This window comes from Alnus glutinosa, chromosome 2 (genome assembly GCF_958979055.1).
Source record: "Alnus glutinosa chromosome 2, dhAlnGlut1.1, whole genome shotgun sequence".
NCBI lineage: Eukaryota > Viridiplantae > Streptophyta > Magnoliopsida > Fagales > Betulaceae > Alnus > Alnus glutinosa.
In genome coordinates, this window is record NC_084887.1 from 24,431,174 (window position 1) to 24,443,029 (window position 11,856).

Consider the following 11,856-nt stretch of genomic DNA (forward strand, 5'->3'; position numbering starts at 1 on the left):
TGAATCAGGTTCAACAAATCATTCAAACTCAAAATATAATGTATTGTATAAAAAGAAAAATAATTTAAAAAAAAAAAAAAAAAATCAGAATTCCAGTAATTTATAATTTTGACCCGACCAAAGTAATTTGACCAACCTCCCTCCATTGCTCTCCTCTATATAAAGTCCAGCACACCAGGCCAAAGCACCCATCAATTCAAATCTTCAAAAGCTATCAAAAGGAAAGAAAAATATGGCTTGCTGGTCTGCCGAGAATGCCACAAAAGCCTACCTCAAGACTTTGAAAATGGTGAGTGTTTCCCTTTATTTTACATGGATTTTAGATTCCCATTTCACGTTTGCTTTCAACTCTTAATTCTAATTACTTGGATCTTGATGATCTTAATGCATGTAGGGGCAAAAGGCGAAAGAACCAGACGTAGCTGAGTTTATTTCAGCTCTGGCCGCCGGCAGCAATGCGCAATTAATCGTCATGGCATGTGCCGGTGCTGCGGACTCCACAACGCTAGCCTTAGCCGCCGCGGCTTACCAAACCGGCGGCCGTGTAGTTTGCATCCTTCGCGGGCTTGAAGAACTGCGTCTTTCCCAGGAAGTTCTCGGCGCTGTCGATGCATTCAACGTTGAATTTGTTACAGGGGAAGCTCAAAAGCTGGTATTAACCCAATACAGGGAAGCGGATTTCGTGCTTATTGACTGTAATCTTGAGAACCACGAAGGAATTTTTAAGGCCGTGCAAGTGGTGAGGAAGCATAGCGGCGTGGTTGTTGTCGGGTACAATGCATTCTCCCAGGGGTCTTGGTGGTGTAGTGGGGCAAGAACTCAGTTGCTGCCGATCGGAGAAGGGTTGCTCGTGACCAGAATTGCTCGGAATGCCAAAATTGGCGTCGGCTGTGGAACTGGGAAGAGTCGCTGGGTTGTCAAGGTGGATAAGTTCACCGGTGAAGAGCATGTCTTCAGAGTCAGATTTCCGCAAGGAAAGCAGATTGAAGCTTAAGCTTCAATTTTTTTTGCTACCTATGGTTGGTATAGGAGAAGCCTCTTTGCCCCGTTCTGATTCGGATTTTCAGCGATACGCCGGTGGGCCGACCGAAACTTGTTGAGACAAATAGGCTTATAGAGACTCTCTCATATTTACTGTCCAAATTACTAACAATCTGAACAATAAAATTGTTAGAGATCTCTATCCTGTTTTCACATCTAAGCTTTTGGAGCAAAAGGTATTTTAGTTCTATTATTACGCTTTAATTAGGAGCTTCTTTTTTAAAAATTTCCAGGTCCCAAATGTAAATAGCATATTATATACATGTAATCCTCTTTTATGCTAGTGTTGTTTTGAGTAATGCATCGATATTCCTCTTCCATCAAATTTAAGGGTTAGGTCTTCATCACAATTTTTCTATTGTGCATGCATCAACTACAAGCCATTTAAGGTAGGAGAGATTTGTGAAGAATTATCTTTCAAGAAAAATCTTGAGAGATTGATATAATATGAAACTCAAAGTCACATTATAATTTTTTTTTTTTTTTTCAAAGTTCTTTTGAATGAGACCACATCCTCAAACTTGCATATGGCTCCAATGGCAATGGGGTATAATTTACGCAGTATTTTTTCTAAAACCTCCCGGCTATAGATATAATTTATTGAGTAATTCTAAATACTTATTTATTATCTTACTGGATTAATTTGACAATAACCATCAACCCTAAACTAATGGGCATTGTCACATCTACGTGGGATGTGATAGGATGGAAATTAAGTATATAATATTACTCTAATTTACCACCTGCCCTCTAAAAAATCTCACAACATTAAAAAAGAATCCGACCTCTTTAAACCCGTCACATGACAAGCATATAAGGAATCATTTCTATGGAGCCTCCTATAAGAAGGGGTCTCTCTCTCTCTCTCTCTCTCTCTCTCTCTCTCTCTCTCTCTCCATCTAGGTTTGAGGTCTCTCTCTCAAATGCCTTACTAAAGCTTTCCGATTTCCTATAGCTCTATCACCGGTCTAACGGTCTAAAAATTTGCTTCAACAGTCCGATGGATATGAGAAATTTGCATTTTCTTTTATGGCGGAAAAAAAAAGGTACCAATGTGGTTATGCACCCTCTCTGCAAAACTTTTTTGAGTGAAATGATGATTAGAATATAACCCATGTTTAATTATGTTACTAATACTAATTGATCTGCAACATTTGAAGCTAAAAGTCTACAATTAACGTGGCCGGCCATTGTTAGACATGGCGGGCAGTCCATGAACACAAATGTTGGAGCTTAATTGTGACAGCTAATGATGAATGTTAGCCTAATTGCATTATAGCCTTGTGTGAACAACCTGTACCCGATAGGGCCACGTTGTTTTGCAGTACTCTAACTACAATTAGTACCTCTTTGCCGGGCTGCTGCCTAAAACTAACATGGGCCGGTTTTGTCTTTAAAATAATAATAAAAATAATACATTGTTGTAAATAGGAGGTCGGCATCGGGTTGTGTCCAAAAATGCATATAAGATTATATAAGTCAACGTTAACATGATTCATTTAATTAAATGAGTCAGATCATTCAATTTTTACTCCGCTAATTTCGTATTAAATTCATATCATGTTCGTGGATTTGTCAACAATTGTTAGTCCTAATTGTAGATTTCTTCTTTAATAGCGGGTTTGCAAGTCATATCAAAAAATTACCGGGTCTAACTATAGATTTTTTCATTTCTTTTAATATATATTCTAATTCCCTTCTTACACCTGATTAATAAATAGAGAAATGTTATATATCCTTCCATGGTTCTTCTTCTATTCTTCCACATTTTAAAATTCCTATTAAATCAGTGAGTCGTGTGTGAGATACACATGAGTCCACCGATCCAAATGTAATAGCAGCAAATACAAGAAAAATTCTTAACCTTGAGACGTCCAGCCTAGATTTGGTCTCATGCAAACTCGTTCCAAAAAAAAAAAAAAAAAAAAAAAACGGGAAGCAAGGGGTGGCACGCGGCCACCCCTAGTGGCCGGTGGTGGCGCGCAGCCACCCCCAGTTGCATGGGGGTGGCCACGCGCCACCCCTAGGGGTGGCATGGGTGGCCCACGGCCACCCGCAGTGGCCGGGGGACGTGCCACCCCTGGAGGCCAACCCTTGCTGCTTTTTTTTTTGAAAATTTTAATTTATTTTAAAAAAATAAGTTTATTTATTTATTTTTTAATAAATTTATATTTTTTATTAAGATGGACACGTGTCGCCATCTTATTAGCGACACATGGCGCTGACGTAGCATTTGACGGAATTTATTAAAAAATTTAACAGAATTTGACGCTAGGGATCGATTTGTAATTATTGCATAGTATAAGGACTTCCCGTGAACTTTTTAAACCATAAGGAGTAAAAAATAATTATAACATACTACATGGACCAACGGTACAATTATCCCTTTTTCTAAAAGGCAGGATTCAACATTTCAACCGAGGAAGGAAAGTTTAGAATCATCTACAGGCTAAATCATATTGAAAGCAATGTTCAAGAACTCTATGGTTAAATTTCTTTTTTACCGAATTTGGGGAAGGAGTTCGAAGCCTATAATCTTTTAATTTTTACATTTATGTTTCGTTTGTTTTAATGTAAAATGGTTTTAAAAAAGTCATTTTTCTGAAAAATATTTTTCGCCAAAAGCATTTTTCAGTGCTTGGCGCGTACGAAAAATCATAAATATTTTTTATATTTTTATTCAATCATATTAACCTATAAAAATCAATTTTTATTCAAAACATATAAATATTAATGTAAAATAATATAAAAATTACTGATTACGAGATTCCGTCACTAATCAACAGGATTTTAGCCACTTTTACTAGATTCCGACAACTATAGCCAGAATCCGAGATAAAGGCTGGAACCCGAACAGTTTTGTCGGAATCTGGGCTGGTCGGATTTCGGCGAAAGTGGCCATATTCCGGTAAAAGTGATCGGATTCCGGCCAAAACTGTCAGAATCCTGCACAGAACGGCCGAACTCTGACTGACTGGCCAGGATCTGGCCAGAACCGCTGGAATCTGGCCAGCAAGCCAAAATCCAGCCATTCTGGCCAGATCCCGGCCAATCGATAGGGATCCGGCCATTCTGGCCGGGATTTTTCTGGCCAGATCCGTCCAGCCAACCGGCCGTTCTGGCCAGGATGTTCTGGCTAGATCCGGCCAGCCGTCCGGAATTCAGCCGTTTTGGCCGAAATACAACCAATTTGGTCGCCGAAATTTGGGTTTAGCCGGATTTCGTCGTCGAATTCCAGCAACATTGACCGAATGTTGGCGAATTTCGGTGATGGCTGACTGCTTAAACGTGAAGGTCGATTGTATCGTTTAAAAGGAGTTGAATACGTCTAACGTTTTCGGAAAATAATTTATGCTTTTCACTAATATTTTTGGTCAAACAAAAATTATTTTTCGGTTGACTATTATTTTCGCTCTTAACAAACATCAAAAAATATCAAAGTCATTTTACGCCGAAACAAAAAAAAAACATTAGTAAAATTTTAATTGCAAAATTGCATTTACTGGGCCAACATGCTCTTAAGAAGTTCAAATTGTGTCCTTTATCATAAGGTCAACCACACAAGTCTGACATGAATATAACATATGACAATATTAGTAAGTGTCCGTTGGAGTACGGTCTTTACTGCATGTAAAGTTAGCTATCTTCCTGCTTTTAATCCTTCTTGTTTTTTACGTAACGATTTCTTTTCTTACACTCTACGTCAAATCAATTTATAATTTATGACTAATTAATTTGTATAAAATTAAATTTAAGATTTTTCTATTTTTATGTACATTTCATTACTTATTAAAAGTCAAATAAATACGTGTGCGCATGCACATGGAAAAAATTATATTTATGTAGTATTTATTTATATAAGTTCAAACCTCAATAACAAAAAATCTTTCACTCGTGATAATTAGTAAAATGATTAAATAAAAAATTTAACTTATTATTTTATTAGTCAGTGATTTGTGAATCACACAATATTTATTTTTTTTCAGTTTTTTTTTTTTTATATCAGTTTATAACGAAATTGTAGGAAAAACTATATATTATCTCAAACTTTTTTTCAAAAAATAAATTAAATGTTTGGATTGAAACCACGTGATGTGGTTACTATCTCCTAAATATGTTGGTTAATAGATCATCACTGTAAGTTTATTTCTTTGACATTATCAAAGAATTTACAGCAATTTCTAAAATCTGAACGGCTTCAATCTTCCATGCAATGAAAATTTAATAAATATCGTGGTAGTTTTCGATGCCAAAGAGTCAAAGACAATAATAAAGTCAATAGCTTTTTTAACTATTTCGAGACATCATGTTCAATATTTAATTAGAAAAAAATAATAATAAAAATAATAATAATGTTCTTTAATATAGCCGCAAGTCAAAGAAATTTCTGCAGGAATACTACCATAATCCATACATAGGCTCTTTTTGTTAAACATTTTGCTTTCTATCTTCTGTTTTTCTGTTTTCTTTACCGTTAACAAACCATCCAAAATACAATATAATTGTTCAAAATATTTATTAAAATTAAAAAAAAAAAAAAAAAAAAACACTTTTCAATCTTTTTTTCAAACTCCCTAAATACAATCAGAACTTATTTGGTATTGTGTTAAAGAACTTAAAAGGTATTTTTTAAAAAACATAGTAAATTGCGCAAATAAAAAATGGACATGTTTGGTAAACAACTCAAAAAGTACTTCTTCGATGTTTTTCTCTAAAAAAAAATCAAACCAGACTAGAAAACAAGTTTTTTTTCAAAAGCACTTTCTGAAGATAAAAGCTTTACTTTCCGGTTTCCATCACAATCACAACCGGCCTATCAAGAAAGTAGTCTTTCTTTATTTTTAATGTTCTTTTAGTTTAAACTAAAAACCTTTTTACCATAATCAACTGTAACTTTGAGCATTGTTTAAAAAAATTTACAAACTAAAACCTCAGATCTGACTTCTTAGTATTTTCCACTGCAATCCTGAATTGGAGAATGCTGATTTTGAATATATCACTATATTTAGGTTTCGATGTGTTTTATATACTTCTAGCTTTATACATTTATCATTGAATGTAGGACATGAAAACGAATACTTCACATACTAAAATAGTATAAACCCAATTTGTGACAACCTCCGATCAAAAGAAAAAACAAAAAAACAGAGGGAGAGACCCAACCCCGTAATCAAATGGGCAGAAACTAACCAATTTTGATCTATTTTAGTCAGAGTAACGATATTTAGTAGATTACTATACGACTAGAATAACGTGACAATAAAAATCAATCACTGTCCAAAGACTGATTTTCATTACAACATCATCAAATTATATAACAGTCGTATAATAATCTACTAAATAGCATTACATTTTCCGCCAATCATAACTAGGAATAAAATTCAAATCATATGTCCAAAAGCATTGTTAATAGAGGGAACTTCACCAACAATATGCATTCCATATAAATACAAGTGACTACAAAACAAAATGCCCCCTAAAACAAGCCCTTCTACAGGCCAGAAGGAATCAAGGTTCAATCAAATCCACAACAACGCTTAAGAGTCCTCAGCAAAGGACACTACATTTCCATGGACCTAGTTTCATCATCAGTGAGCAGTTAGCAATTCGTCTCTAACCCTACCATTTGAAACTTCAAGCAAGTTGCCGAAATCAGAGACAACTGCTACAGTTACCCAATTCTTGAACAACAGCTTCCATGGATGGCCTCTCAATCGGAGACTCGTGCGTGCAAAGCAAAGCGATTCTTGCAAGCTTAGTTGCTTCATATTCAAAGAACCTACCATGAAGATTTGGATCAATGAAATCTTCAACTCTGCACGACTCCGCACCTAGACGCATCGAGCTAGTGACTTTCCGCTTTCCTGAGAGGACTTGGAAAACAAGCACCCCAAATGCATATACATCACTTTTCTCTGTGAATTTACCGGTACTGGTGTACTCAGGAGCTAGATAGCCCATTGCAGCACTCGCCTTGAGCGCTGAGAAGACGACGTCATCAGTGAGAAGCTTGTGCAGGCCAGAATCTGAGAGAAACGGGTTGAATCGCTGGTCCATGAGCACCTTCTCAGCTGAAATGTTTTGGTGAACAAAAGCAGGTTTGTTCACCTTGTAACTATGTAAGTATGCTATACCTGCTTAGGAGAAAGAACAAAGCTCAGTACAAACAAATGAAAAAAAATAACTTTCGAGAATTCATACCAGGATATAAGTTACTAGCTCACTAATGAATATGAACATTTCCAACAACTATGGAAAAGCTGAAAATGATTTGTGAATAAAAAAAATTTGTAGGATATTGTTCTGCCTCAAAAGTGATGTGAATAACAAAATAGGACCTTCGATCTATTCAAATCATCAAACCTTCATTTTAACCCAAAAGGAGAAAGTGAAACAACAAAACCAGAGTAAAAAGCTGACCTTTGGCAATGCCCTTCACAACAGAAACTCTAGTCGACCATTCAAGGACATGGTTATCACCATCCTTTGTGTCAAGATAGTGCAGCAAATTCCCATTAGGAATAAAATCATAGATGAGGAAGCACTCACCACGGCCCCTTGAACAACAAAATCCTCTCAACCTCACCAAATTCTCATGCCTGTATGAGGCCAAAATGTATAATCCCTTCAAAAACTCAGCTTCCTCCGACTTGCAGCTACTTTTGCTGATGCTCTTAATAGCAACAACAGACCCGTCTCTTAAAATTCCTCTGTAAGTTGCAGAGAAGTTACTCTTACCCAACAAATTCACCTCAGAAAAGTACTGAGTAGCTGACTCCACCTCTTCCAAATTGAACCTGAAGCTCTGGAAGACTTCTTGCTCAAACCCACTGAAATTCCCCCCGTCAGCTAAAGGATCCCACCCACTGGAGTACTCAAGGCTGATGAGAGGAGAGCCATTCTTCCTGTAAACCCCCCTGGCCTGATCAGTACTAAGTCGACTAGCAGATACATCAAATGCCGTAGCCAGCTTCTGTTTCCGGCGGCGATAGTGAGCGAAGGTCAGAATTCCTATAGCTGATAATGCAATTGTTACCACAACTACACCAACAGCAACAGAAGCCCGCGAGGATTTTGACAAGTTTGAGCACCGAGTTTGATTGCAAGGTAACTGCACATCTGCTGTCTCTGGTATGTCTCTTGTTGGCTGATTGGTTGCACCCGGTCCAAACGGTTCAGGGCGACCTGGATTGAGATGACTCGAAGCATTGCAAGCTTTCAAAGATAAAAACCCAACACCACATAAACCCAGGTTGTTTTCATATAAGAATCCTTCATTCAGTCTCTTCAAAGCTGCATATAAACACAGTGAAAACCAGATCAAATTGTGGTCTCTTTCCCAACAAATCAAAACAGACATACAAAAGCCAAAAGAAAAAGTAACGTGAGTTGTAATGGCAAACTTTACCGGCAGGTACACTGCCTGAGAGAGTATTGTTTCGAAGGTCTACAACTTCTAGCAAAGGGGCGTAGGCCAACTTTGAGGGAACTGAACCAAAGAGGTGATTGAAGCTCAAATCTAGCCGCGATAACATTTCTAAATCCCCTAAACTTGCAGGGATTGCTCCAGTTAATTGGTTAGACTGCAGAGCAATAACACTAAGCTTCTGCAGTGAACCCAGCTGTGTAGGTATGCTTCCGGTCAACTGGTTATAACAAAGTTGCAATACTGTAGAGCAAATAAAAGCCAAGATAAGCAAAGTTTGAAATCACTTTTACTGCAAAATCTATAAATAAATTGCGACCAAGTTCGAAGCATTTTAGAGAAAACCCACAACAGCTAGTAGCAGAAGCAAAGAAATCATTGAAAAAAACAGAAGCCACTTCATTCATTCAGAAGCTACCAAAATGTGCTAACCCTCCCATAAATTCCTAGTAGAAAAGTACGGGAAAAAAAAAAAAAAAAGAAACAAAATAGATGTTCGAGTCTCTTCATGATGTTTTAGCCTTTTTTAGATGTTCCTACACTAATTAAGCTACGTGGTTGTATTAGACATATTGTATATATATATTTTTTTTTGGAAGAATAATAATGTATATTTATTTATGTACTCATTTAAACATTTTTTCAGCATCCAACAGCAAGATTTACGCTTCTTTTTTTTCCTTCCTGTCTATCAAAACTCAGTTCGAATATTTGGAGACAACAGAGACTAGAAGGAAAAAGAAAAATCTACATCAGAACAGAGTGACCGAATGAAACACAAGAAATTCACAAGACCAAGTTCAAATCTTTCCACGAAATCCAACAAGTAGTCAAGCAAAATATCCGCCAACTTTTGTAAGAGAAATCAAAACCCACATATGCCATAAGGAAAAGTGAAGACTACTAAAAACCATAGAAGTTCATTTTTTTGGTGCAAATATTCGACCATGATAAGAAAATAAAAAAATTAATACAGAAATACATAAGTGAGAAGCCTAGCATTAACCTTGCAAACCAGCCATGTTTCCGATCTGAGGAGGTATCTCTCCAGAGAGATTATTGACATTCAGATACAAATCACTCAGCTGAATCAAATTTGCTATTTCTCTGGGTATCTGTCCGCTTAGAGAGTTATAATGCAAGTAGAGGCCCGTCAAGTGCCTGAGACCAGAGATGGCGGGAGAGAGCCTGCCTGAGAGCCCCTTTCCCTGCAACGAGATGTTGGCCACCTGACGTCTCTCATTGCAAGCCACGCCTTCGAAAGAACCGTCACATGGGTCGCCATTGATAGTCCATGAAGAGAGGTACTGCCTCCGTGGGTCCAAAGCTGCTTTCACGTCCATCAGCGCTCTAAGCTCTGGGTTTGCCCACACCCATGCTGGACTTGTGAGCAGAAACAGGAGAGAGAACAGAAATGCAGTGAAACCCATTTTTGGTTTTGGCTGGAAGTAACAGAAGAATCTCAAATCTTTTTATCTCTCTCTCTCTCTCTCTCTGATGCTTGTTTTGGATACTGGTTTTTCTCCTTGTTTCTCTCTCTCTCTCTCTCTCTCTCTCTACTTGTTCGTAGCTTGGGACGAGAGCCACGAGAGAACACGACCAGGAAGAGACAAATATGAAGCAGAGAAGTGGAGAGTAGAGTATAGCGGTGAGGTTCCAGATACCTGGTAACCCTGGGCTAGAAAAAAAACAATTTAAAAAAAAAAAAAAAAGAAGAGGAGAGGAGAGGTACATATGAATTGGATGGTTTAAGAGTTAGCCGTAAGATTAACTGACTTTTCTGAAAGAGTATGAGGATTGGTAGTGGCTCAGTTGCATGTTAGTTTATTTTATTGTCGAGTCGTCGACTGTCCAGGTGATGGGATGGTGGTCTGGGATTGAGTGCTTACGACTTAACAGCTTTTACATAATTACTCTTAATTAATTACATTCCTTCTGGTAAACAGTTTTTTTCTTTTTTTTTAAGGTAGACAAAGTTTTTGAGTTGTCGGGATGAAACCAAAAAAAAAAAAACACATATAATGGCCTTGTTTCGTAATCTTTTGGATTTTTTTTTTTATAATAAGAATAAAATGTGATTAATGTGGTATTAAGTAAAAAGAAAGTTTTTTTTTTTTTAATAAAAAAGTGAAAAAAAAATTGTTTTGTAGTGAGTTTTATTATTTGAATAATAATAAAAAATAACGATATGATATAAAAATTGATAAAAAATTAAAATGTTTCGATGTTAACTTTTCTTTTTTTAAGGATAAGTGAAAGGAAAAAAATAGGTAGGAGAGGAGGGTGTTTATCAAACATTGAAATAGCTTGGAGGGTGATACAAATGTGTAAATACTAGTTTGAGCAAAGGACGAATTTAACATTTATAATTTGTAGGCAGAATTGAAAAAAAAAAAATAAAGGGTAAAATTTAAATTTTCATATAATTATAATAATATTTAAAAATAATTAGGAAAAACACAATGGCTTGAGGAGGCTCACCCCCACCCCCTGCGCGCGCGAAAAGCTACAATGTAGCTACGCCTTGTGTAGTGGTGTGAAATATCACAAACCCATCAAGGTTCCATTGAGGGCCCATGGGGTCGAATAAGGCATGCTTGCCTTTGGGCCCATCAAGGAGGCCCTTGCTTGTCGATCGGATGAGCCAAGCGTTATCTAAGTTTTAAACTCATCGAATCATCAAGTAAGGAGGCTTGACCGACTAACTACCCTTTCAAGGGTCAACCGACCGACCCTTAGGTATTGAGGGCCTCCCAGTGCCACATGGTCTGTGCATGCCCCATACTCCTTGGCAAGGACCCAAGGACAATAGGCCTATGATGAAGGAGTCACCCCTCACATAACCTTACTAATCGATGGTACCCTAACCGACAGAGTACACAGCCGACCACATACAAAAAAGTGTAATTCCCCTTTAACAAACTTGCTTATTCTTGATTGGGTATCCTAGATGGAAATATTAGCCTAATAAGGGAAGGGTCAGTACGGGGAACTAGTATGGAGAGATTTCTGCTATAATCCTCCACCTTCTAAATTAGACCTGTGACCTTCGATATCTTCAAAATCTAGCATAGTCGCCCTTATTTTGAGCAATCCTATATAGGGGATAAGAGAGCCTAAATATGAGGTACACACATTATTCACATATTCCCTTTTAATCTTTTACCTCTTGCATAAATCATTTCACTGATATAGGCATTGAAGTGTCTCCCGCTGGTATTTCTCTGTGAGTTACCTGTGTCTTTTTTTATCTGTATTTGCAGGTATCTTTAGTTGGATTATGACGATGCGATCAATTGTATCAACATCTGGTTATGCTTATTTCATTATTTTCGTTCTTTACTTTTATCTAAACTAATCCATGTTTCCCATACAACTCATTGGTTTAA

At 37.1% G+C, this 11,856-nt stretch overlaps 2 protein-coding genes across 2 annotated transcripts; one reads left to right on the forward strand and one right to left on the reverse strand.

Moving 5' to 3' along the window:
• The first annotated feature begins 200 nt into the window (after window positions 1-200).
• On the forward strand, window positions 201-1,350 carry LOC133861612 (uncharacterized). Its single transcript, XM_062297400.1, has 2 exons — window positions 201-289; window positions 395-1,350. The coding sequence occupies exons 1-2, from the start codon at window positions 233-235 to the stop codon at window positions 992-994; spliced, it is 657 nt and encodes a 218-aa protein (XP_062153384.1). The 5' UTR covers window positions 201-232; the 3' UTR covers window positions 995-1,350.
• Window positions 1,351-6,461: 5,111 nt separating this feature from the next.
• On the reverse strand, window positions 6,462-10,135 carry LOC133861874 (LRR receptor-like serine/threonine-protein kinase GSO2). Its single transcript, XM_062297693.1, has 4 exons — window positions 9,474-10,135; window positions 8,450-8,710; window positions 7,462-8,334; window positions 6,462-7,175 (listed from the first exon to the last, which is right to left on the reverse strand). Exons 1-4 carry the CDS (start codon window positions 9,895-9,897, stop codon window positions 6,694-6,696), a joined length of 2,040 nt encoding a protein of 679 aa, XP_062153677.1. The 5' UTR covers window positions 9,898-10,135; the 3' UTR covers window positions 6,462-6,693.
• Between the last annotated feature and the right edge of the window lie 1,721 nt (window positions 10,136-11,856).